At 48.7% G+C, this 27,413-nt stretch overlaps 2 protein-coding genes across 9 annotated transcripts in view; one reads left to right on the top strand and one right to left on the bottom strand.

Annotated features, from left to right (window-relative positions):
* Nucleotides 1-27,413, bottom strand: part of RFX2 (regulatory factor X2) — a 123,341-nt gene that overhangs the window by 65,005 nt on the left and 30,923 nt on the right. For 3 of the 8 annotated variants that reach the window (XM_017867010.1, XM_017867004.1, XM_017867008.1), the window contains one exon: nt 15,542-15,620. The exons of 4 other annotated variants lie outside the window; for them this stretch is intronic. The gene's annotated coding sequence lies outside the window, so the exon portion shown is untranslated. Of the gene's footprint in view, nt 1-7,086; nt 7,161-15,541; nt 15,621-27,413 lie in introns of those variants that run through there. One more of the 8 variants, XM_017867007.1, reaches the window with a different exon arrangement.
* LOC108526309 (60S ribosomal protein L32-like) lies at nt 20,384-21,696 on the top strand. Its single transcript, XM_017867020.1, has 2 exons — nt 20,384-20,529; nt 20,841-21,696. Exons 1-2 carry the CDS (start codon nt 20,384-20,386, stop codon nt 21,100-21,102), a joined length of 408 nt encoding a protein of 135 aa, XP_017722509.1. The 3' UTR covers nt 21,103-21,696.

Here is a 27,413-nt window from a genome sequence, read left to right as displayed (position 1 = left end):
AAAAAAAAAAAAAAAAAAAAGAAATATATCACTAGAGATTCTACAGAAATCAAAATGATAATAGGGAACTATTACAAACAATTTTAGCCCATAAATTCAATAACATATAAAATGAACACTTTTTTAAAACACACAACATAACAAAACTGACACAGATGAAATAAAAAATGTGAATGTAATACATATAACAAAAAAATTGAATATGTTATTGGAAACTTCCTACAAAGAAAACTTCAGGCACATATAGTTTCACTGGTGAATGCTATCAAATACTGAAAAAGGAATTATTACACAAATGCCATCCGAAAATAAAAAAAAGAATACTTCATGACTAATGAGGTCAGTAAACCCTGACACCAAAACTTGACAAATATATTACAAGAAAAGTGTTTAGACTAATACCTCTTATGCACATATATGCAAAAATAATTTAAAATATTAATAAATCAAATTCGGCAATATATAAATAATATAACCCACACTTAGATTATCAATTGATTTTTGTTTTTTTCTAATGGAGCCTCAGCTCTTTTCTTGCTCAATTGGATTTTGACAAAGGTGTCAAGGCAATTCAACAGAGAAAGAAAAATCTTTTAAACAAATGGTGATGGATCAACAGGATATCCATATTAGGGAAAATAAATGGATCTTGACCCCTACCTCACACCATACATAAAAATGATTTCAAGTTAGAACATAAACTTACACATAAAAGCTAAAACTATAAGACTTCTCAGAGAGAATATAGGAGGTTAGACAAAGGTTTCTTAGAATGCACAAAGTAAATAAGCATAAAAGAAAAACTTGAGAAATTAGATTTCACCAAAATTTAAAACCTCTGCTCATTAAAATATTTTACTAAGAATATGAATAGGTAAGCCACAGTCTGGGAGAAATATTTGCAAAACATGTATCTCATAAAGGGCTTTTATCCTAATCTATCTATCTATATAAACCCCTACAATTCAGTATAAGAAGACAAATAACTTAAAAAAAAGGCACTTCACGAAGCAAGATATTCAGACGCCCAAAAGTACATGAATAGTGTTCAGCCTCGTTAGTCACCAGGGAAGTGCAAATTCAAACTATATCAAGATATTGCTAAATACTCATTAGAATGGCTAAAGCTGACAAATCTGACAACATCCAATGTTGTAGGTACATGGAGCAACTAAAACTCTCACACATCCCCATGTGTAGACACGGATGATACGACCACATTGGAAAGAAGTTTGGCAGTTTTCTAGAAAGTTAAACTTGCCCTTTAGCCAAGAATTCCTCTTGTAGTTATTTTTATCCAAGAGACATGAAAACATGTATCTTCAAAAACTAATAATAACTTGTATAAGCATGTTCATAGCAGCTTTTGTTTGTTGGTTTTGTTTTGTTTTGAGACAGGGTCTCACTCAGGATAAAATACAGTGGCACAATCACAGATCACTGCATCCTCAACCTCCCAGGCTCAAGCAATTCTCCCACCTCAGTCTCCTAAGTAGCTGGGACTACAGGCGTGCAGCACCATACCCAGCTAATTTTTGTATTTTGGGTAGAGACAGGGTTGCCCAGGCTGGTCTCAAACTTCTGGGCTCAAATGATCTGCCTGCCTCGGCCTTATTCATAGTAGTTTGATTCAGTCACCAAGAAGTAAAAATAACCCAAATCTTCCTCATCAGGAGAGTGGATGAGAAATTGTAGACTATGATGAGTTAAAGATTCATACTGAAAACCCTAAAACAACCACTAAAAATGGAAAAGAAGGACATAGCTAAAACGCTAATAGAGGAATACTACTGGAATACTCTTCATGAATAGAAAGGAATTAATTACTGAAATTCACAATGCATGGGTGAATCTCAAAATCATTACGCTGAGTGAAAGAAGCTGAGTCCAAAAGAGTAGATGATAGAGTGGATTAAAACTAAAGTTAAAAAAAAATCATAACAGCGGGCAGGGGGTGGTGGCGGGTGAGAGTGACTGGAAAGGGACAGGAGGGGACACTCCAGTGAGATGGACACATTCTGTATGATAATACAGTGTGGGGTTACATGGAATTGCGATTTGTTAAAATTAGCCAGCTAAGGTTTGTGCACTTACTGTATGTGAATTTTAACAACGACAACAAAGCCTGTAAAAATATAAGGGTGGAGAGGAGGATGGAGAGTGGATGGGGTATCCAGGTGCTATAAGAATGGCAGGACACTGACACCCTGTAGAGGGTGGTGGCTTCATTAAGTTTTATTGCATTGTGTATTTACTTTATGGATATTTGAAATGTCCGTGATAAAGAGTTAAACAAACACACACACAAGACACCAGCGATGAGCTGTCGGCCCAGCAGAAGGAGCGGCTCACGGTCCTGGACGTGCTTCCAGGTGACAGCGGTAACTCACATGGTCCTCCCAGAAGGGGTGATGCTGGATCCTGAGTAACTCCTCCACCTGGCAGAGGAGGGGGCAGCGGAGAGAGAGAGAGGGCAGGGCCCCGAGGGTGTGGGTACTATTCAATGTAAAGTCCACAGGGCACAGGGAAGCACACTGTGGAGTGCCTTTGCAGCACCCAGTTTGGGAACCCCTCACTCCAGCACAGGACAGTAGATGTGAGTGAGTGGAGGCCATGCTTCTTGTCTGAACCTGAATCTGCCGTGGGAACTTGGACTCATTCGGTGACTGCCCCACCGTCCTTGCTTTCTCACGTTCCTTTGTTCCCTCTTCTGTTTTTCTTCCTGTGGCGAGGACCTGGGCAGTCTTTCTTTGACTGCCTTCCCCTGTGTCCTCTTAGACCGGGTTACAGGAGCCTTGGAACAGCCAATATAAAGGGGAGGGGCCGAGACATGACCTGTCACCCAGCCTGGCCCTGCCTGGCCGATGGGCTTGGCTGGCCTAAAGCTCCCTCGTGGCTCAGAAACATGCCCGGAGTGCTGTTTATAAGCTAAGCACGTTTCATTTACCATCTGGTCCAAGATCAGGGCGGGCATGAAATAAAGGGGAAAAGCCCAGAACCAGCGGCGCAATTTCCCCTCCTTGGCCGGCACCAGCCTTTGGAATCCACAAAACGCGCATCTGACCTTGAACGAACATTCAAGTGAACCAGATGCGCACTTGACCTTTTGGAGCCTCTGCTGAGTCAAATGCGCCAGTGGGAACATCTCCCGTGGCTTCCTGACTTCATGTGAGGGGCACAGGAGAGACGCAGCTAGAAGCAGCCCTGGACTACAGTGTGATGAATGAATCTGCCTGGGCACAAAGGGAAGAGGCTTCTGTTTACAGAAAAATACTCCCATCACCTAGTAACCAGCAATGTCAGGAAAGGAAATGCAGAAAACGCTGAGAGCAATTTCTGGGCCCGTTCCTGGCTGAGCCGCTGACTCACTGCGACCTTAAGCAATCTCTCTTCTATTCCTGTTCCTCCATATGCCAAATGGAGCTGTCACCTGCCTCACACAGTTCAGATCAGTATTTAGACAATGTTTTGTCATCTTCGGTGATAATTGGGGCAGAGTTAGCTGAGTGGTTTTAGTTACCTTCATTCTGATTGGCTAATGAGCCTTGGCGTTTGGGAGGCACAAGGCCTCCGCCAGCCATCAGCTCCTCCTCTCCTGGTACTCGCTGGCGTCCAGATGGTACCAGAGTTCATCTGCCCGAAGAAAGCAATTAATTTCCTCCCTCCGAACAAGAAGGAACAAGCCCAGAGCGCTCTCAGGAGTACCGGTTGCTTCAAAGCCCAGATTCTGTCCTGGTGCTTGTCTTAACACTTGCAGTGTCATTACGCTGCCCAGAAAAATCTCATCCATTTCCTTCTCCTGGAGGGCCAGGTCTACGGAGCAAGTGATGTGTGTTTTAAGATTCTGTCCCCACCATTCAGGCTTGTGTGGCCTGGCCCCACGCACAGGGAAGACACAGCCATCTCCTTCCTGAAAAGTGGATTCTTGAACCTCCTTGATGGTGGAACCACGTCCTTTCTTGCACCAGGATCACTCCCTGTGGACCCAGTTAGTTCTCAGTGCCAAGAGTTATTACTCTGCCCTGATTATCACCAAAGATGACAGTGTGTGTCCCCACTTGGCACTGCGAACATTGGGGATGGGTCCATCTCTGGGCTGGGGCTGTCCCGAGCACTGCAGGGCGCTGAACAGCATCCCTGGTCTCCACCCACTCCATGCCAAGAGCACCCCCAGTTGTGACAACCACAGATGTCCCCAGACATTTCCCAGTGTCCCCTGGGGGGCAGAAGGACCTCTGTTCAAAATGGATGTGTGATATCTGAGAAGGCATCTGGACAAACAGCCCCCGAGTAAAACAGGCCTGTAGACAGGTTGAGAACGGGAAGATGAAAAAGGAGAGTAGGCAGGACACAAAATCATGACAATTCAGCCAGGCAAGGAGTCTGAAATAAAAGAACAGGACCCCCTGAAGGCTACCCACGCGTTCCAGAGCAGCAGACTTCCAAGCACACCGAGGGCAACCATTGTTCCCTCTATGCCTAAGCCATTCCTCTCTTTTGGTTTTGTTTTTTTTTTTTTCCTCTTGTAGCAATGAGCTTTCAAGGACTGGAGCTGGCTCCGAGCTTCTCTGAAATCAAGTATCTTCAGAATTCAAATTCCTTTTTCTTTTCGTAAGAATTGGGCTTCTGTTCCTGTTTTCTTCTCAGGAGCCAAACTCTCCCTCCTTTCTCTAGAAAAGGATCAGAACCAAGCCCTTGACAACTGGCCTGAGAAAGGGCTGTTTGCAGAGTGGAATGGGGATGGGGAAGTGTGGACACCCAGTTGGTCCCTAAGTCACAGGTTCTAATCTTCAGAGGCTTAGAGCAAGCTGCACTGACAGGGCCTCCCCTAAGCCAGGGACCCCCGTCATAACAGAGGAAACACCCATTCCTTCCCTTTTAGAAACCTGACTTTTTTTTTTTTCAGGCACAGTCTTCTCTGTCACCCAGGCTAGAGTGCGGTGATGCGATCACAGTTCCCTATAGCCTCGACCTCCCTGGCTCAAGTGACCCTCCCACCTTAGCCAACCGAGTAGCTGGAACTATAGGTGAGCACCAGCATGCCCGGCTAACTTTTAATTCTTGGTAGAGACAGGGGTCTCGCTATGTTGCCCAGAATAACCTCGAACTCCTGGACTGAAGCAATCCTCCCACCTCGGCCTCCCAAAGTGCTGGGATTACAGGTGTGAGCCATTATGCCTGGCCTTGATTTGATTAATATAAAAATTGTCCAAACTAAGGTATGGTGTACCTCGTCTCTGATGTGGTCTGCTTTTAACTGCCATCAATACTATACCAAATTCAGGGTGAAGTTTGAATTAAAAAAACCACCAAGGCTTCACTGACATTTTCACCCAGCAAATACTCTTTTGGCAGGCAACCTGATTCCACTGCTTTTAGCACTAACTTCAACACAACAAAACTTGGGTTTCTAGGAAATGGACATTCTCCTTAGGTTATGGGGTGCCCTGAAGTCCAACACATTGGAGTGAAAGGTAACTGGATTCCAAGCTAGAGGCCGAGCATCAGCCGATGCTGTCCCCCCGGAGAGGACGTGAGAGTGTCACACACACACACGCATGTATGTATACACTCCCCACGTATGCATATATACAAATATACATGGACATACACATATACACACATACACACAAAAATGCATGTACCTACATGTATACATAAAAATACACACACAGACACACATACATGCACACACATACGCCACCTGATGCAGGACAATATGAGAAAAATGGCCAAAACCACTCAGAAGACACCTGTCATTTTCTTACTCCAGACATTTTTCTATTACACTGAATGTTGACTCCTCCCACTAGATAAAAACAACAACAATTCTTGTAGTAAAAAGTTGGGGGGGACCTATGTTCACACATCCACACACATGCCTATGGGAGAAAGCCTCAAAGTACATTTTTTCTCTATACTTTACTCCTTGCAAGATTCCATTCTGAAATTGCAACCCTTTTCTGACACGCCTCTGCACCTTCTGGCTCTCAGCCATGCCCCTGCCACGCTGTCTCTTCCACCTTCTTCTACCCCGCAACCCCTTCCCTGTGCTGACCTCCCCTCACTGTCTCACATCTAGACTGTCTACATCCAGTTCCTTGCATCTTCAACTCCCATTTTCCCAGTAGTTATGATGACTTTTGTGCTCCAACAGCAGAGGTGAGGAGCTGAGACAGACCCCAGCAGAAGCCTAAAATATGTACTCTCTGGTCCTTTACAGAAAAAGGCTGCTGGTCCCCTTCCTGAAGGTTCTAGAGCCTTCCATCTCCCTCCAAGGACCCACTGATCAAGCCTGTAATCTGGCTTCTGCACAGGCTCCATTCTTTGGAGACAAGCTCACATCACACCCATTTGAGGAGACAAGCTCACATCACACCCATTTGAGGAGAACATCCACTGCCACTGAAACCTGCTCTTCATCCTTTATCTTCTCTTGAGATACGGATTCTTTTTTCTTTGTAAGTCCATACTCTTGGGAGGGGGTCTCCATCGTCTTCTCTCTGCAGTTCTCATGTCTGCCCACTGTTCTTGAGGTCCTCACCAGGCAGTTTTCAGGCCTTCTCTGAACTTGGCCTCTCTGCAGCATTTCGTGTCGCTCCTCAAAGCTCCATCCTCCCTCCTTTCTGGGCACTGTTGTCATCTGGTTTCATTTTTCCCCCAATGGTACCTTCTCAGTCCCCTGCACTGGTCCCTCCTTGTCTACCACCCTCGGCCTCCACCCTTGTGCCCCTCCCCGTCACACTCAATGTGGACGACCTCATGGCACCAGGACTCCCAGCACCACCCAAATCACCTGGCTCTGGCTCCCTTCTCCAGCTGCCTCCCAGACCTCTCTGCCTGGGGGCCCCTCAGGTGCCTCAACAAGTCCAAGGGAAACTCCCCCCGCACCCCCACCGCTAAATTTCTCCTCTTGCGTTTCCTAAGCCAGGGGGCTGTTTAAGGCACTGGGCATCTCCCTGGGCCCTGGGGCACGTGTCGCTGGTGACTCAGCCTGCTGTCTCCACCTGATACCATCTCTGCCTCCCCCTTCCTTCCGCTCCTGCTGCTACTATTTTAGTGAGCCCCTGCCTCCCCATCTCCTACCTGGAACCACCGCATCCGCCTCCTAATTGGTCTCCCTGCTTCCAGCCGCAGCCCTCTCCGAGCCAATTTTCTTTCACATTGGGGTGATTCAAAGATAACAATGTCTTCTCATTCCCTGGCTGAAAAAACCCTCCCATGAGTTTTCACTGCATAGAGTGCATGTGCTAAACCAAGGGATTAACTACCAAGGTGGGGGTTCCAGACATTTCGATGTCGAAAGGGTCTGCTGTCTGTAGGATCCCTTCTTTAGAGGGTTGGAGCCTGCCCTTCACACTCATAAGTCTGGCTGATCAAGACCCTGTCACCTGAAGACCATCCGTAGGCAGGCAGAGAGCCCTGCCCCACAAAGCGCATCCAAAGAAAAGGAACACTTGGTTCCCTTCCTACTCCTGGCCCCACCTTTGGATCTTACTGGGGAGTCGGCTCCAGCCGGGGGAAAAAGACTTTGCAACCTCCATTATTTATATAAATAAGAACAAATGCCAAGGGGAGTGTCGAGTGGCTGGGAAGGAGGTACGGCCACCCAGAGCAGAGGGAGGAGGCCAGGCTTCAGGTTCAAATCCCAGGCCTGTCACTCGCTTACTTACTGACTGTGGCCGTGGCCTTGGTTTCTTAATCTGAGAAAGGGGCTGGGAGGGGGAAGGGAATGATGTAGTTGATGTGTCCACCCTGAGTATGGATCCCAGCAGGTGCCTGATCAATGAAATATGACCTAGGCAGGGGCGGGAGGATCCATTGAACCCAGGAGTTCGAGACCAGCCTGGGCAACACAGCGAGGCCCCGTCTCTACAAACAAACAAACAAACAAACAAACAAATAAACAACTGGGGGCCGGGGAAGGTGGCTTATGTCTGTAACTTCAGCACTTTGGGAGGGTGAGGCCAGAGGATTGCTTGAGATCAGGAATTTGAGGCTGCAGTAAGCTGACTGCACTACTGCACTCCAGCCTGGGAGACAGAAGACAGAGGATAAACAAACAACAAAACAACCAAAAACAACCAGAAAACCAAAGTAGCCAAACGAAAGAGGGACACAGCCCCAAGGACAACAGCAGTGGCAGCAGCCGGTGGCCAGACCGAGCCCCAGACTGTGGGCAAAGCTGGCACACGTGGGGGCCGACGGACTCTGAGGAAGCTGTGGCCACATCGCCTCTGCTCTAGACACAACACACATGCTGAGGCTCAGAAAGGGCGAGCCATGAGCTGAAGGTCACCAAGCAGGAAGAGGCAGGCTGCACTGGGGCTTCGGCTTGGGTTTGGCTAAGTCACTCCTTTAGGAGGAGGAAGCACATGTTTTTATGACTCGGGAGCCTCCGGAGCCGCCGCTCTCCGGCCCACGTGGAGCTGCCGCTTCTTTTCCATATATAAATCGCTTCCCCAACCCCATGCCAAAGAGAATTCCAAATAACAACACGAGCTTAGCTTTTGCTTTAGAAGTTTCTAGAATTTAGCTGATGCTATTGGAGCGATCATGAACTGATACGGTCCCTGTGGGGAGTGACTGGATGAGTTCGAGCCAGACTTGGACATTTCTCCAGTCCTCTGTGGTTCCAGTTGAGAAGTAAGTGGCTCTTTCTTCATTCTCAGTAACTGGGAGGAACTTGTAAATAAGCGTGACTTAGAACGACCATTCCCTCTGTCTATCCCTGGAAGCAGTTCCCTGTGCGTTTAAAGCAGTGGGTTTTTCAGAATGTAAAGATCTGGGGGTCACTCCCTGGCCAGTCGCGCATATTCAATATCTGCTTATCCTTTCCCTCCTCTTCCAGAGACCAAGGTCACCTGTCTGTGCCATTCTGGTGCCTGGCCCCTGCTGGGGTCACCCATATCCCCTTCCCATGAGCTGTTGCGTCTCGTGCCGCTCCTGTCCTGCCGCTCTCGCTCTTGCTCCCAGGCCACCTTCTCCCTCATGCATCCAGCTACTTGGTTTGAAACTCTCTCCCCTGGCGCCTGCTTTGTGGGGAAAGCCGGGCTTCCTCTGATTCCGGATGAAGTGTTTAAATGAGATGGCCACACAACCCCGAAGGACCCTCTGATTCAAATGGAATTAGAGCCCACGCCTGCCAGACCCCCAGGCCTGAGCACCGGCCCCTGCACTGAGCAGCAGCTTCTGCCTGCATGTCTAAGGTATGCAGAATTGAAGGAGGCAGCGTGGCACACAGTGGTCCAGACTCACAGTGACAAGGTGGTGGCAATGCATGGAGTGACACCGGAGGCTGGCACTGGTGTCCCCTGCACACAACGCAGGGAGGGTGAGAATGGGGCTGATGCACCTGCCAGGGTGGGGATAAACAAGACCCCTCCAGTGGGGCCAGGCAGGCTGGGCAGCACTCTGTCCCTCAAAGTCCACCTACCCATGACAGCTAAGATCAAAGTGACGGCTGCATTAAAGAGGGAGGGAGACAGAGAGACAGCAGCCAGCAGCTCCAAAGGGGAACCCAGGCAAGTGAAGAGCAGTGGGGAAACCATCTCTCCAGTCAGCTTGTCATCTCACACAGGCTTTCCTGACCTCGGCAATGTGGGCACGAGGGGCAGGAGCATGCTCTGGGCTGGGGCTGTCCTGGGCACCGCAGGGTGCTGAGCAGCATCCCTGGTCTCCACCCACTCCGTGCCAGGAAACCACCCCCGACGCCTGTTGTGACAGCCACAAATGTCTCCAGACATCGCCCAGTGTCCCCTGGGGGCAGGACCACCCCCGTGGAGAGCCACACGTCTAAGGCCGCACCTTTACTCCACGCAGCGTTTCCAGATTCATCAAACCACTCTCCGTGCTGGCCCCTCAGATTCCTTCCTGTCATGCAGCTGTTCACATCTGGCTTCTTGGCTAGTCAGCCCTTCTTGAGAAAACAAATTCTGGGTCTGTGTCATCTCAGCAGCCCCCTCGCAGCTCCCTCACCCCAACTCCAGCCCCTACGTAGCACATTGCCTGCAAAGATGCTCAAGATGCTCAAGGCGTATTTTGCAATGAACAAGAGAATGAGCGGCCTGCCTGCTCTGGGCTGCCCACCTGTTCTAGCCACCTTCACCATGTCGGCCTCCAGCTCCCGTCTTCAGCTGAGCACAGGGGCCTGTCCCAGGGTTCTTGGGAGCGGCTCCCTAAGGCATCATGCTTTTGTCTTCTGCTCCTTCTTTTACCAGCCTTTCTTTCTTTCTTTTTTTTTTTTTGAGACGGAGTCTCGTTCTGTTGCCCGGGCTGGAGTGCAGTGGCCGGATCTCAGCTCACTACAAGCTCCGCCCCCCAGGTTTACGCCATTCTCCTGCCTCAGCCTCCCAAGTAGCTGGGACTACAGGCGCCCGCCACCTCGCCCGGCTAGTTTTTTGTATTTTAGTAGAGACGGGGTTTCACTGTGTTAGCCAGGATGGTCTCGATCTCCTGACCTCGTGATCCACCCGTCTCGGCCTCCCAAAGTGCTCGGATTACAGGCTTGAGCCACCGCGCCCGGCCAAGCCTTTCTTTCCCTCTCACGTTTCTCTCCCTTTCTGACCATGAGCAGGGCTGCAGTGCAGCTGTTGATGGTCAAGATGAAGATGGGGAATGTGCCAGTGAAAATCTGGCATGCGGAGGCCTCACCTCACTCACCCTCTCCTGTCCCACCTTCAAAATCTTTCAGAGCAACCCACGCTGCCAGAGGGTAGAGGAGTGGACCCAGAAATGACAAGTGACAGTTCCTCAGCAGTAGCATCTCCTGCATTCCCAGCCTGGTGACCTGACACGGCAGCAGGCCCACTGGGCACCTGTGCCCACCTGGGGACAGGGTTTTGTCCTGCCTGTGTGGCCCTTCCTGTCCCTGACAGCCATCTCAAGAGACGGCCAGTGAGCACAGGGCAACAGGCAGTGCATGTTCTTTCCACGTCTCCATGACTGATTCGGGCCAGGAAGAGGCTGGTTTTCCAGATCCCACCAACATCACATACGGGACCTTTCCAATCTACCCGCTACCTCCCCTCTGGTCGTGACTTGATTCTGGAATTTAAGAAGCGGAGAAACAACCTAGTTCAAATACAAGAATTTCCACCTAAAACCACAGCACAGAGAGGCCCCTTTAAAAACCACTTAACCCAGCTCTTTCATCAAACAGATGAAGAAACTTACCTAAAGATGTTAAGTGATTTGTCTAAATTGCAAAGCCTGATATATGGGAAAATACTTCCATGGGAAATAAGAAAATGATCAATTAAAAAAAATTTTAATGAGGCTCTAATTCCTGAAAAATGACTTACTTAAACTGGGGACTGGGCAGAAAATAATATTGTAGAAGGCACAACAGCATTTCTTTGGGAAGATTTATCTTTTGAAGCATATAGTGGTCTTCTACAACTATCCTACAACAGGTTGCAGGACAAATCCTGTATTTTAATCTTTGGGGGAGTCTTTGTGTAAGTCAGAGCTTATTCATTTTGATTCCAACAACACTCACAGCCGTTGGATCCTAATTATTGCATCTAATAAGGCCGATGGCTAATCAGCTTGCCTTTTTAAGGAAAAAAACACAAGCTTATTTTTATTTGTTATATAACACAAATGACATTCCATTATAAGTTTCAGCTGCAAAAGAAAGTTGGGAAATTTGTTTAGATACTTTAAATAGTCCTAAGACATTAGCTGAAATGCTGGTAACAAACGTGCAATGAACATTTTCTTGGGGGCATTCAGCAACAAAGTGAATCGCCCCTAAAAAAAAATCCATACAACGAAAGCGAGTCTCACCACAGGAACCACAGCAGCTGTTTTAGTGACAGGCTGGAGTGTCTGTTCCAGGCGACACTTTTGCGGCTGTTGCTGCATTAGTCAGATTGCATTCGAGATGAATAAGGAAGAATAAAGTCTTCACCAAAAACCTGTCCTGGATAACAGTTCTTCATTTATAGCCCTGGCAGTGGGGCGGGGCTGGGGCAGTGCTGGGAGAAGGGAAAGAAATGTGTCACCTGCTCTGAATGAAGTTCAGGGGTGGTGTTTACCTAAGCAACAAACCCTTGTAAACAACCGCTATCTCTGACTTGCCAGTGAGGAGGTGGGGGAGTGAGGCTGTTTTGATCAAAATCCAACCTGTGGCTGCAAAGGGCCCATCAACAGGGCACTTTGTTAGTGGGAACATGAGACCTCCCTTAATAAACATAACACACACCCCACTGAGGGCCACGGGAGGACCCAACTTCTCGGCAGGAACACTGAGCACACGAAACCAGAAGGTGCTGGGTCCAGTTTCCATCCCCAGCCAACCCTATCTGTGAATGTCTCTACATGTGAGCCAGCCAGGGCTCAACTCTTTGCTCTTCTGAAATTCTTAGGCAGCAGAAATGAAGGCATCGTGCTGAAAAGCGCTCCAGAAATTGTGGATTTATCAGTGATGTACGGTAGTAGGTTGGACAAGTAATGATTTTCTGAACACCAGGAATTAGATCAAAAAAGAAATTCCACTTAAGACTAAAATAAGTCTCCAGTTGAGAGCAGTCTAGGACATATTCGAATGGCCAGAAGTTTGTTTCAATGGGGCCTCTGCGTTTATGCAGCATGGGAATCAACATTACAATCTTGGTTCTTTCAAGTAGATCCCGAGTGGACCCATGTCTACCTGTTGTGGCAAATCAAACTCAAATTTAATCTGAGAAAAATATATGCAGATGTTCAATTAAAACCTGGAGTCCGCAGTCTTGGCACTGTTTGCCCGGCCCTCATTGTTTGCTAAGTAACAACGGTTGCCAGGGGCAACGCAGTCCACTCCCGTTTCCAAGAGCCTGTTGCTGGGCAACCGGGAGAATACTTCCCAAACCAAACAATGTCATCCCGGAGCAACCCCCTCTATCTCACATTAACCAGATCTAAAAAAAACCCTCCCAAATATGTAATCTATTATTTTCAGAAGCACTAAGAGAAAGGCAAATAATCTCTTCTCTATAGTAACTGACGGGAAAACAGTTTACCATATTTGTTCTGAAATAACAAAACCCAAGGAGGAACAACTCCCTCTGAGGTAAGAGGGCGTCACAGGAGGGATTTCAGTCCTTCCTAGTACTGGGAGGAGAAAGTGCTCTTTTCTCCAAGAGGAAAGAATCTATTTATCATCAAACAAACAATGTGGGAGAGTTCATAGCTGCATAAGTGTTTTCTGGGCGAAGTAAAATGAATCACGGATCAAACTATTTGGAAAAAAGTGTGAAAACAGAGGAGCTGATACTGAATTTAAAAGACTTTTGGAAATATGTACATATGGAACAAGTGCAAAGGGAACCACTGACTCAGCGTCAGAAATGCCTTGTGGGGCTTTGCCGGGAGGGACTTCCAGTATCTCTGACGTCACTGCACCGGCTCTTCCCTCCCTACCCAGGGAGAGGAAGACTTTTCTAAGAGGAAGCCATGCCACATCAGATGCCCCCAGATGGCAGGACATACAAGGGACACACGTCTCCGGAAAGAGGCACATGGTTGGGCAATCTTGACCCCTGGAGGGGGGAAAAAGGGCTAAACTGAAACCAGTGCAGTTTTTGTTATGCCTGGAGCAGTTCATGCTGAGCATGGCTTCCCTGAGGCTTTAGGACCAGGAGAGGGTGAGGTGGCACCACCACCTTTCAGGGGGAACACAGAGCTCTAAGCAGTGCTCTTGTTTTTGGTGGGCCCAGCCAAAGATCTTAAAACATTTTGATAGAATGAGCAGTGTGTAGCTGCAGCCTCGATGGGTCAACATTTTGGATGATAAAAGCCCACAACGCTGATAGATTTGTGCATGACCAAGCATACCCTTTAAGGAGCTCTCAGTGGCGGTTTGCCCTTTGAGACAGACACAGTCAGTGCACAGAAACTGTTTTTTTAAGATTATCATCCAGGAGTCATTCCTAGAATAAACAGGATGGAATAGACATGTCTCCCTGAGAAGAAAGGAAGACAGATTCTATACTGTTAGAATTTGAATCTCTGTTCCAGGGAGATGAGGAATTGGAAGCCAGACTCTTGGGCAGTTAACCCATGGCTAAGTGGTGATGAGGTGACATCCTTGAATGCTAGTTCTGGAGGTCAAACCACCAGCAGCTGGTGCCAGGGAGGCTTTGCTTAGGGTACATGGCCGGGTTCTGCCTGGATGCTGCATCCCGAGGGAGGTGTTGAGGTGTGGCTGTGAGGACTCCAAACCCCATGTCCAGAAGGATGAGTAACAGAGATCCTAACTGTGTCATTCGTTGATTTCAATAAAATATTTATTGGACCCATAGCATGCGCATGGCATTGACCAGTCATCAAAACACAATTCCCTGCCCTCATGGAGTTTCTATTCTAGACCATGTGGGAGGATAGGGGCATATGGACAGTAAACAAGGTAAGTGATAAAAATATGTCGTACATCAGATGACACCCTATATCATCTGGTGACAAGTACCAAGGGAGAAAATGAAGCAGACAGGAGTGCTGGGATAGGAAGAGGTTGCAATTTTTAAAGGGTTGTCAAATGCTTCCCTGGGCGGGCTCATTAAAGAGATGAGGAAAGTGTGGGACGGAGCTATTCAGATATCCTGGGGAAGAGCGTTCCTAATGGAGGGAAAAGCCAGTACAAAGGCCCCAAGAAGGGACAGTGCCTGGCTTGGAACCAGGCTGAGTGAACCAGAAGGCAAGAAGAAGAAAGGCCCACACAGGCCATCACAGAGGCTCTGGCTTTTGCTTGGGGTGAATGGAAGCCATCACAAGGTTTGAGCCCAAGAATGGCCTGGTTTGACTTGCATTTTAACCAGGCCCCTCTGGCTGCTGGGTTGAGAACAGGGGAAGAAGGAAAAGGGCGGGAGCAGAGAGAGCAATCTAGTGGCTAATGTGATAATCTGGGCAAGGGAGGGGGGCCTGGCTGTGAGCCGTGGAGGGGCAAAGTCACAGACTCTAGATAAACATAGGAGGTAGAGTCAGCCAGATTTGCTGACGGGTCAAGGGTACCTCCAAGGTTTTGGCAACTAAAAGGATGAGGTCAGTAAAATTGCCCAAGAAGCAGGCCTGGAGAGCACTTGGGAGTTGAGTTCTAAAGGTGTAAAGTGTGAGAGGCTCCTAGACACCCAGGTTGAGATGCTGAGAAAGCAGGCAGATTATGTAAGTCTCAGGCTGAGGGGTGAGTTGGAGCCATCAGTGTATACAGAATGCAGGCTGGGGCCATCAGTATATAGAATATATGAGCTGGAGCCATCAGTGTATAGAGATTGCAGGCTGGGGCCATCAGTGTATAGAATACATGAGCTGGAGCCATCAGTGTATACATAACATGGCTGGAGCCATCAGTGTATAGGGGACATGACCTAGAGCCACCAGTGTATAGAGGACGTGGCTGAAGGCATAGAGAACATGGGATGGAGCCATCAGTGTATAGATGACATGGCTGGAGCCATCAGTGTATAGAGGACATGAGCTAGAGCCACCAGTATATACACGATGTAGGCTGGAATCATCAGTGTATAAACGACCTAGTTAAAACCATAAGACTATCTGGGCTTACCAAGGGAAAGTAGAGAAAAGAGGCTTAGGGCTGAGTTCCAGAGCTCTCTGCCATTTAGAGATCCCAAAGAAGCAGGCACCTGAAAAGAGCAGACCAAAGAAGTATGAGCAAGTGGTGTCCTGGAACCAAGTGACTCTGGGGTTGAGTGGTGATCACTGGACTCAGCAAAGTGGAGGTCACCAGTGATTGTGAAGAGGAGTTCCAGGGGAAAAGTGTGTGCAAAAGCCACAGAGGTTGGAGCAGGTTCAGGATAGCCCCAAGTGGAGCAGAACTGGAGACAGGAGGACCAGATGGTTCTTTTGAGGAACTTTTGCTAGAAAGACAGGAAGAGGAATGGGGTGGCAGCCGGAAAGGGAAGATTGAGAGAGGGTTTCTGAAAATGAAAGAAATAATAGCAGGAAGGACCTACCAGGAAGGAACTGGGATAGGAGCAAGAAGGGAGACTTGTAAGTGGGTGTTCTTGCATGGATGGGATGGAATGGGATGTGGATGGGGTGGAATGGGATGTGAATAGAATGGGATGGGATATGGATGGGATGGGATGGGATGTAGATGGGATGGAATGGGATGTGGATGGGGTGGGATGGGATGTGGATGGGACAGGATGGGGATGGGATGGGATGGGATGATATGTGGATGGGATGGGATGTAGATGGGATGGAATGGGATGTGGATGGGATGGGATGTGGATGGGGTGGGATGGGATGTGGATGGGGTGGGATGGGATGTAGATGGGGTGGGATGGGATGTGGATGAGGATGGGATGGGATGTGGATGGGATGGAATGGGATGTGGATGGGGTGGGATGGGATGTAGATGGGACAGGATGGGGATGGGATGGGATGGGATGATATGTGGATGGGATGGGATGTAGATGGGATGGAATGGGATGTGGATGGGGTGGGATGGGATGTGGATGGGACAGGATGGGGATGGGATGGGATGGGATGATATGTGGATGGGATGGGATGTAGATGGGATGGAATGGGATGTGGATGGGATGGGATGTGGATGGGGTGGGATGGGATGTGGATGGGGTGGGATGGGATGTAGATGGGGTGGGATGGGATGTGGATGGGGTGGGATGGGATGTGGATGGGGAGGGATGGGATGTAGATGGGGTGGGATGGGATGTGGATGTGGATGGGATGGGATGTGGATGGGATGGAATGGGATGTGGATGGGGTGGGATGGGATGTGGATGGGATGGAATGGGATGTGGATGGGACAGGATGGGGATGGGATGGGATGGGATGATATGTGGATGGGATGGGATGTAGATGGGATGGAATGGGATGTGGATGGGATGGGATGTGGATGGGGTGGGATGGGATGTGGATGGGGTGGGATGGGATGTGGATGGGGATGGGATGGGATGTGGATGGGATGGAATGGGATGTGGATGGGGTGGGATGGGATGTGGATGGGGATGGGATGGGATGTGGATGGGATGGAATGGGATGTGGATGGGGTGGGATGGGATGTGGATGGGGATGGGATGGGATGTGGATGGGATGGAATGGGATGTGGATGGGGTGGGATGGGATGTGGATGGGGATGGGATGGGATGTGGATGGGATGGAATGGGATGTGGATGGGGTGGGATGGGATGTGGATGGGGATGGGATGGGATGTGGATGGGATGGAATGGGATGTGGATGGGGTGGGATGGGATGTGGATGGGGATGGGATGGGATGTGGATGGGATGGAATGGGATGTGGATGGGGTGGGATGGGATGTGGATGGGGATGGGATGGGATGTGGATGGGATGGAATGGGATGTGGATGGGGTGGGATGGGATGTGGATGTGGATGGGATGGGATGTGGATGGGATGGAATGGGATGTGGATGGGGTGGGATGGGATGTGGATGTGGATGGGATGGGATGTGGATGGGATGGAATGGGATGTGGATGGGGTGGGATGGGATGTGGATGTGGATGGGATGGGATGTGGATGGGATGGAATGGGATGTGGATGGGGTGGGATGGGATGTGGATGTGGATGGGATGGGATGTGGATGGGATGGAATGGGATGTGGATGGGGTGGGATGGGATGTGGATGTGGATGGGATGGGATGTGGATGGGATGGGATGGGATGTGGATGGGATGGGATGGGATGTGGATGTGGATGGGATGGGATGTGGATGGGATGGAATGGGATGTAGATGGGGTGGGATGGGATGTGGATGTGGATGGGATGGGATGTGGATGGGATGGAATGGGATGTGGATGGGGTGGGATGAGATGTGGATGGGACGGAATGTGATGTGGATGGAGTGGGATGGGATGGGATGGGATGGGATGGGATGGGATGTGGATGGGATGGGATGGGATGTGGATGGGATGGGATGGGATGTCCTTCAGAACACAGGAAGGCTTGGCCAGGGCTAGGTGCATGGATGTGCATCCACCAGTACAGGAGAGAAGACAGAGTGTCCACCCTGGAAGGTGGACACCAAGTCATAGTCCTTCTGTGGGGACCTGGTCCCCAATCCCATTCTTCACCCATAGAATCCCTGTGTTTATTCCTGGTCAGCCTCAAAAGCTGGCTGCTGGGGACCTCCAGTCTCAGCAAGGTGGAAGGGCTTGAAGCCACAGGATAGGGCCAGCCTCCAGCAGACCCTGGGTTCACAGGCTCATCTGGTCTCCATGGGACCAATACCTGACCCCAGCCCACGGTCCCACCTCAACGCCTGACAGAAGCCCCACTCGTCAGGTTTATGCACCTGATTTGCCTTTTTCACTGCTTTCTTTCTTTTCTAGAGACAGGGTCTTGCTCTGTCACCCAGGCTGGAGTATAGTGGTTGGATCATAGCTCACTGCAGCCTCAAACTCCTGGGCCCTCAGCCCAGTGATCCTCCTGTCTTAACCTCCCATGTAGCTAGGACTACAGGTGCCCACGACCACGCTTGGCTACTTAACAACAACAAAAATTGTACAGGCAAGGTCCTGCTATGTTGACCAGGCTGGTCCTGAACTCTTGGCCTCAAGCAGTCTTCCCACCTCAGCCTCCCAAAGTGTTGGACTACAGGTGTGAGCCCCTGTGCTTGGCCCTCACTGTTTTCCTTATGGTTACTCCATACCTCTTTTCAAATTTGCCAAATGGCTAATCTTTCCACACTTGAGTATTATTAGAAATGCGTTTTAATATACCTATTTTTCTTGCTATGTCAACATACAAACACGCATCCTTAAATAAGAAAGTGTTAGAGTCACATATTAAAAATGCATTTCTTGCTAAGTCATGCTCGAATTAAGCAAGATTGCAAGAAAATTTAATGCAAGACAAATGAGCGAGGCCAGGAATCTTGCTGTGAGAGTTTGGGAAGCAGAGCTCCCTGGCTCCAGACAAGGAATGGACTCAGCCTGATGGGAGGAGGTCTCGCCTGTCTTTGGGAGGGAAAGAACCTGTCGGTACTTTTAAGTCTGTCTTTGAGGCACAGACACATCTCAATCGGCCTGGGACAGAAAATGAAGCCAAGTCAGAGATCCCCTCAGCAAGACCCAGGGGTCTCTGAAGACATGAAAATGAAGCAAAGAAAGACAAAATTAGAAATATTTGTTCCATCTGTCATCTCTTTGCTTGTCTCAAACGTCACCGTCCAACCCAATGAGAACGACAAAAGGACATTCTATTTCTGTCCCCGTGAAAGTTTCAACCCCAAAGCAAAACCTCAGTGTGCGCTGAGAAGATGGAGCAAAAGGGTCTTGTTGTTAAACTCATTGTTAGAATTAAACCCAAAGAGGGAAATATTGGAGGTATTTTAGGTTTTTAAACTAATTAGTCCCAATTAATTCTAAGAAGATACACTAAAATCAATTCTGTTTTAGAAAGGCAATTTAATTCAAAAGCTTGAGGGGAAATGTTATTTTAACATGTAAAAGGCACCTTAAAACCTGTAAACTATTTTAAATGGCTTTTCTATTCCATCAGGTTTTAAGAGGGGTTTTCATTTTTCTCAGGAAACATTTTCTCCCGGTGTGGAGTTGGGGACGACTTCAGACAGGGCCTGAGAGCTGCGAGCAACTCACAAGAGGGGCAAGAACAAACCCTCAGCTTTGTCTAGTTCTGTTTTTGGTGTCTCCATTCCCAGCTCCGTATTAAGTCAGTTCCCAAAGCAGAGCAAAAGATAATTTTGGAAAAAAAATGGAATAAAATGTTCTAACTCCGCCCGAGAGATGGAAAGAGAAACAGAGATGAGTCTGATGAAACAGAACTCAAATCACCCCCTTCCTGACCCACCACTTCTCTTCTGATTCAAATGGAGACTTGGACAAATTGCCACCTTTCAGACCTTTCCATGTTCCAATATGCTTTCCATTTGTCCTGGCTTCTAGAAGCCTTGGCAGCCCACGTATCCACCTGGGTGCTGGGTGACCCTGCCCAGTGCTGCTCTTGGAAAGCATGTTTCACTTCTGCATACATTTTAAAAGATAAATATTTGGGCCAGGTGCAGTGGCTCATGTCTGTAATCCCAGCGCTCGGAGAGGCTGAGGTGGGTGAATTGCTTGAGACCAGGAGTTTGAGACTAGTCTCGGTAACAAAGCGAGACCTTGTCTCTAGAAAAACAAAATTAAAAATTATCTGGGTAAGGTGGGTGCGCCTGCAGTCCCAGCTACTCAGGAGGCTGAGGCAGGAGGATTGCTTGAGCTCAGGAGGTAGAGGATGCAGTGAGCAATGATTGCATCACTGCACTCCAGCCTGGGCGACAGAGAGAGATCCTGGCTCTTAAAAAAGAAACACGAAGTCTTCCTTCCAAGGACATAAAAAAGAAAAAAAGGCCCCTCTCTCTTTGGTGCTGCCTACGGAGGTGGCAGCCATCTCCTTCTCAGCATCATGGCCGCCTTCAGACTCCTCATGAAGCCCAAGGTCGTCAAAAAGAGGACCAAGCTGTTCATCCGGCACCAGTCAGAACAATATGTCAAAATTAAGTGTAACTGGAGGAAACCCAGAGGAATTAACAACAGGGTTCGCAGAAGGTTCAAGAGCCAGATTTTTTTTTTTTTTTTTTCTTGAGACGGAGTCTCACTCTGTTGCACAGGCTGCAGTGCAGTGGCACGATCTCAGCTCACTGCAACCTCCACCTTCCGGATTGAAGTAATTCTCCTGCCTCAGCCTCCAGAGTAGCTGGGACTACAGGCACCCACCACCACACCTGGCTAGTTTTTGTATTTTTATTAGAGACAGGGTTTCACCATGTTGGCTCCGTTGATCTCAAACTCCTGACCTCAGGGGATCCGCCCTCCTCAGCCTCCCAAAGTGCTGGGATTGCAGGCGTGAGCCACCGTGCCTGCAAGGGCCAGATCTTCATGCCCAACATTGGTTATGGGAGCAACAAAAAAACAAAGCACATGCTGCCCTGTGGCTTCCAGAAGTTCCTGGTCCCCAATGTCAAGGAGCTGGAAGTGCTGCTGATGTGCAACAAACCTCCCTGTGCTGAGATCGCTCACAGCGCTTCTTCCGAGAAGCGCAAAGCCATCATGGAAAGGGCCGCCCAGCTGGCCATCAGAGTTACCCACCCCAACGCCAGGCTGCGCAGTGAAGAAAATGAGTAGATAGCTCATGTGCACATTTTGTGCTTAAAGAAAACCATAAAAACTGCAAAAAAAAAAAAGATATAAAAACATAAAAGATAAATATTGGAAATATTTCCATCCAAATGGAATTTCAAAACAATTCAAAGATCAAAAGAAGGAAGGCTGAACGCATGAAAGCCCTCTGAAGCTTACAGAGTGGAACGATGAAGACACAGTTGCATTTCTGTGTTAGTCAAATTCTCTTTTTTACCATGCAAATTTCATGGTTAAGATGAGGTTGAATGTGGATGGCTAATACCAGTAATTTGGGCTAAATGCTCCTCTTCCGGGAGTCTGAGCCATCTGAACTGGCTGTTTACCCGGCTCATACTGATCAGAAGTATCTGAGATGGTGAATGCACCAATAAAAAGCCGTCCAGACCCTCCTCTCCAACAAGTGGAAAGTGTGTGTCTCGTCCTCACACAGGAATGACTTTGGACGACCACAGGGCGACTTCTCAGCAGCCCCCAGACAGGCCGGCCCTGGGCAGCAGGAACTCGTTCTGTCCTGGCTGAGGTTCTGGGCCCCACCACTAATGACTGACACCAGCCAAGGTCAGCCCTCAGGAAGATGGAAAGTGAATGAAGGGCAGCTCTGCCCAAAGCGGCAGACCAGGTGGGCAAACAGAGAGCTGGGGTTTCGTAGCAGGGGTGGGTGCGCCATAGTAACAGATCTGGAGCTTGTGGCAGGAGTTCAGGTGGAACCTCAGGCAGGGGATACATGCCACAGTGTGGAGAAAGCTCTTCCTCTCATTCCAAACTAGCCCCTTCCTAACCTCAAGTCAACGAGAAGAGAAGGTGGGCTGGAACCTTTCTACCTTCCTCTTAGCACCCGGCCTGTGCCACTGCGTCTCCTCACCCCACAAGGTTCCCTGGTGCAGGTGCTGGGGTTTGAAGGGTGCCTGTACCACACTTGCTCAGAGCCTGGGCACTCAGCCATCATTCATTCATTCAACAAACACAGTCTGAGCATCTACCATGTGCCGGCTCCACGTGCTGAGAACACAGCAGGGAATGAAACAGATGGAGTCCCTGACCACGTGGGGCTGACTCCTCAGGGAGAGACAGACAACACCATGGACACAGAACAGCAGGAGGTGACAAATGCTCTGAAGGAAAATACACTCAAATGCACAAGTGGAGTGCGGCATGGGCCAGGGGCAGCGAGGTGACCTGGGGCAGTGGCAGGAGAGAGGCAGAGTGAGGTGAGGAAAGTGTTGCCGCTGAGAAGGCTTTGCCAGGAGGATGTGCTCAGCAAGGCCGAGGCACACGAGACACGTGGGGTCACACAGGTCACGTGAGAAGGTCACCAGAGGAGCCGGGGGAATGCTGGGGGCTGAATGTTGTATCCCCTTAAATCCCTATGCTGAACTCCTCACCCCAAGGCGGTGGCTTTAGGAGGTGGGGCCTTTGGGAGGTAATTAGGTCATGAGGGTGGGATCATGCCCTCCCTTATGGAAGGGACCCCAGAGAGCTCTCTCTGGCTTCCCACCATGTGAGGACACAGCAAGAAGACGGCCATCTGCATCCCAGAGGGGAGCCCTCACCAGAACCCGACCCTGCTGGCACCCTCTTCTCAGACTTCCCACCTCCAGGGCTGAGAGATGCGTGTCTGTTGTTTACAGCCACCCAGTCTATGGCCTTTTGCTGAAACAGCCTGAACAGACTAAGACAGGAGGAGGAGGAGGAAGAGGAGGAGGAGGAGGAGGAGGAGGAGGAGAAGGAAGCCTTAAGAGACACAAGGAGGCCACAGTGGGGTCTTTGGCTTTCGCTCTGAGTGTGCTGGGAAGCTACTGGAAGGTTTAGGGCACAGGGACACGGTCTGACAGATATTTTGGAAGCATCAATGGTCAATGGAAGCAAAGGTCAGGGCTGGACAACCAGGCCAGAGGTGACAAAGACTTAGGTGATAGGAGTGGTCTCATTTGGGAGACACCTGAAGATAGAGCCAGCCACGTCTGCTGACGGGTTTGACATAGAGGGTGAAAGAAAAAGAGGAGTCAAGGTTGACTTAAGGCTTGTGGTTGGCCTGAGCACCTAGAGAATGGAGCTGTCCCGTGCTGAGGCTGGAGAGGGACAAGCGTGAGGTCGAATCAGGCACCCAGTTTTGGGTGACAGAAGCCTCAGATGCCCATCAGATGACACCCACATGCAGCTGCCACCTAGGCAGCTAGGTATGCAAGTCCGGGATTCAGGGGAGTGAGCCAGGCTATAGACATTAGGACACTGGAGGTTCTAAGATGCATTTCAACTCTTGTACCTTGGTGAGATCATCAGGAAAGCAGCTGTAGATAAAGCAGAAAAGAGGTCCCTTCTCAAGTTCAAAGGTCATGAACAGTTGGAGGATCTGGCATTGGGGACTGAGGAAAGGAAGAAAGCAGAGGGAATACTAAGCTCTGAAATACACAGCGTCACCGCTTTGCTTGGCTTTCGGAGCTCGGTGTTCATAAAAAATTAGAAACGAGGTGGAGGGCGGTGGCTCATACCTGTAATCCCAGTACATTTTGGGAGGCTAAGGCGGGCAGATCACTTGAGGTCAGCAGTTTGAGAGCAGCCTGGCCAACATGGCGAAACCCCGTCTCAACTAAAAAATATACAAAAATTAGCTGTGTGTGGTGGTGTGTGCCTGTAATCCCAGCTACTCGGGAGGCTGAGGCAGAAGAATCGCCTGAACCCGGGAGGAGGAGGTTGCAGTGAGCCAAGACTGCGCCACTGTACTCTAGCCTGGGTGACACAGCGAGACTCTGTCTCAAAATAAATAAATAAATAATAAACAAATATTCATCAATAGGAAAACCATTAGCTACCTTACGGTGCATCCTAGCTCTAAAACAGGTGGCTAGCGGGGGTGCCTAGGTCCAGATCCTGGGTCCTCCAGTTTCTAGCTGGGTGACCTCAGTCAGGGACTTAAATCTTTTCGCACCTCCATTTCTTTGTCTATAAATGGAGAAAACACTTCTGTGTTGGGTGGTTGTGTTAAATGAGATGAGTCCTACAAAGTGTGGAGTTTAATGGCCAGCCCAGCATACGGAAAATGCCCACAAATGTTCATTAGAGTCATTGTTGTAATTCACACCATTATAACGTAACCGACATCATCTACTGATTTTTTGCAGATTTAAATATCTGAAACTCTAAAAGCAGTTATGCTCTTTGCTATTTGTGATGTTGCTAAACCCTTTAGGGAGTGCCTCCTGCTATGGAGCTATATTCATTCCAGGGCATATTTGTGGGGTTTGTCATTTTAAGCAAGTACTTAATACTTGTTTCTCTCCCAGCATCTTGCCAAATGTGGCAGCTCTCCTTCTAGACGAACATTGCTGCATTACTGCTTTTTTTTTTTTTTTTTGAGACGGAGTCTCGCTCTGTCGCCCAGGCTGGAGTGCAGAGGCCGGATCTCAGCTCACTGCAAGCTCCGCCTCCTGGGTTCATGCCATTCTCCTGCCTCAGCCTCCCAAGTAGCTGGGACTACAGGCGCCTGCCACCTTGCCCGGCTAGTTTTTTTTTTTTTTTTTGTATTTTTAGTAGAGACGGGGTTTCACCGTGTTCGCCAGGATGGTCTCGATCTCCTGACCTCGTGATCCACCCGTCTCGGCCTCCCAAAGTGCTGGGATTACAGGCTTGAGCCACCGCGCCCGGCCGCATTACTGTTATAGAAATGATATTTTAACATCAACTCTCTTTTCCCTTTTCCTCCCTAGAAATCCGGTCCTTCCACGAGACCTCGGTGCACACAGAACTCCTCCTACCACGTGCAACCTTATTCTCAGCTGAGCAACTCATAAATTGCTTAACAAAAATAGTGATTGATGCTGACTGTGTTTAGTGACATCCTTCCCAGTGAGAGAGAGTGAGCCAGCGAGCTTCTTTAAATTCTTTTAGTTCTCCAAAGGGAGAGGCTGTTTGCTTTCTCATCTATGCCGCACACTTCTGGGGTTTGCATCATTAACCTGGTGGCTTTGCCAATTCCTTCACCAGTGCTGGGTCAAAGACAGGCAAGGGCACCTGTAGAGTTAGCCATGAGTGTTTGCCAGGGGCTGAATGCAAAACCCTGGAGCACTGGTGGCTGGGGCAGGTGGGCTGGGCTCTGCCACTGCCTCCCCCAGCCCACCCAAGAAGGGGGTGTGCCTCTGCAGGAAATGGCCTCCAAGCATTTCTCAAGACTTAGGAGATGTTCAAACCCACATAGTCAGAGACAAAGAGCTAGCTATAAGTGGTGTCTTTTTTGCCTCCTCAAAATTCATCCTGCAGAAATACACATGTGCTAAACGGTGCATGGACACACAAATGCTTGGATACCGATGTTCACAGCAGCATTGTCCTAACAGCCCCAAAGTAGCAACAGCCCAAATGTTTGTCACGGATGGATGGATAAATGAAGGCAGCCAGGTACGGTGGCTCACACCTGTAATCCCAGCACTTTGGGAGGCTGAGGCGGGCAGAACACCTGGGGTCAGGAGTTTGAGACCAGCCTGACCAACATGGAGAAACCCTATCTCTACTAAAAATACAAAATTAGCCAGGCATGGTGGTGCATGCCTGTAATCCCAGCTACTTGGGAGGCTGAGGTAGGAGAATTGCTTGAACCCGGGAGGCGGAGGTTGCAGTGAGCCAAAATCGTGCCATTGCACTGCAGCCTGGGCAAAAAGAGCAAAATTCTGTCTCAAAAAAAAAAAAAAGGAGCGAGGCACTGGCACATGCTGTAAATGGATGGACAATGGACCCTGAAAACATTATGTTATGTGGAAGAAGCCCGTCACAAAAGGCCGCATCGTGTGTGATTCTGTTTATATGAAATGTTCAAAACAGGCAAATCCACAGAGGCAGAAAGTGGATTCACAGTTGCCAGGAGCTGGGGGGAGGAATGGCAAGTGACTGTTCATGGCAGATTCAGGGTTTCTTCTTCTTTTTGGAGTGATGAAAATGTTCTGTGAATACAGTATACTAAGACCCACTGAACCATACACTTCAAATGGGTGAACTTTATGGTACGCAAAATAGATCTCAGCACAGCTGTAAAAAAAAAAAAAAGAAAGAAAGAAAAAGAAAAAAGAAAAGGTATATTGACAACCTGTCCCCAATGGCATTAGTTGAAGTCATAAAAAATTAGACATAAATGTTCATCAATAGGAAAATCATTAAGTACCTTAGGGTACATCCTAGCTCTAAAACTATGCTGCCATTAAAAAGAAGAGGTACCTTCTCCAAGAAAGAAAGCCAACATCTGCAGTGCCTGGCACACAGCAGGCTCTCAAATATTTGCAGAATACATTTATGTTGAAAAAACCCCAGCTATATGTACTACAAAATAGGTAGAGACCTTAAAAAGATCTAGAAGGACACAAGTTAAACGATTAACGGCGCTCACCTCATGAGAGGTGGGACAGACAGAAAGATGAAAAGAGAAACTTTATTTCTGAATCTCCTGCCATAGATGGTCGTCCTTCCCAGCAGAATGTTACTTGTACTACTTGCATATCATTTTATTTTTATTTTTTATTTTTGAGATGGAGTCTTGCTCTGTCTCCCAGGCTGGGGTGCAGTGGCACAATCTCAGCTCACTGCAACCTCCACCTACTGGGTTCAAGCTATTCTCCTGCCTCAGCCTCCCAAGTAGCTGGGACTACAGGCATGTGCCACCACGCCCGGCTAATTTTTGTATTTTTAGTAGAGAGGGGGGGCTTCACCATGTTGGCCAGGCTGGTCTCGAACTCCTGACCTCAAGTGAGCCACCTGCCTCGGCCTCCCAAAGTGCTGGGATTATAGGCATGAGCCACCGCGTCCGGCCATTACTTGCATATCATTTTAAAAGTTGTAAATCGTTGGTAAACATTCTAAGACATGCCGGTTCCTGTAAATTACCAAACTGTACCCTGTAAAGTACCAAACAGAATGGCTGTTTGTGCAGGGAATACCACTACAGTTTAGTGGACTTGGTCTAGAGTATGCCGTCCCTCTTACAACCAGAGGCTTTCATGTTAATTCAACATCCGTCATGAAGAGAAAATGTACCAAACACCCTGTGATAGGATCACACATGGACTGTGCTCCAGCAATAAAAGGAACACACGACTGACACACACAATGACAGCGATGAATCCCAGAGGCATTTATGCCAAGTGAAAGCAGCCAGTCTCAAAAGCTACACAATGTATGTTTCCATTTATATGACATTCTGGAAAAGGCAGAGCTATAGAAAGGGACAGCAGATGGTGGCCAGAGGCTAAGGGTGGGGCCAGGGTCTGACTACAGAGAGAGGTTGGACTTGCTCTCCATTCTGTTTGAGGTGG

The sequence above is a fragment of the Rhinopithecus bieti genome, unplaced genomic scaffold (assembly GCF_001698545.2).
Source record: "Rhinopithecus bieti isolate Rb0 unplaced genomic scaffold, ASM169854v2 scaffold_1853, whole genome shotgun sequence".
Taxonomy (NCBI): Eukaryota; Metazoa; Chordata; class Mammalia; order Primates; family Cercopithecidae; genus Rhinopithecus; species Rhinopithecus bieti.
The sequence above is the reverse complement of the archived record's forward strand: the minus strand, read 5'-3'. Positions and strand labels throughout refer to the sequence as shown.

Bases quoted from the DNA above. Each gene is read 5' to 3' on its own strand.
- LOC108526309 (XM_017867020.1), top strand. From the start codon at position 20,384: ATGGCCGCCTTCAGACTCCTCATGAAGCCCAAGGTCGTCAAAAAGAGG. The intron at 20,530-20,840 runs CAAGAGCCAGAT...CCACCGTGCCTG, and splicing joins AACAGGGTTCGCAGAAGGTT to CAAGGGCCAGATCTTCATGC.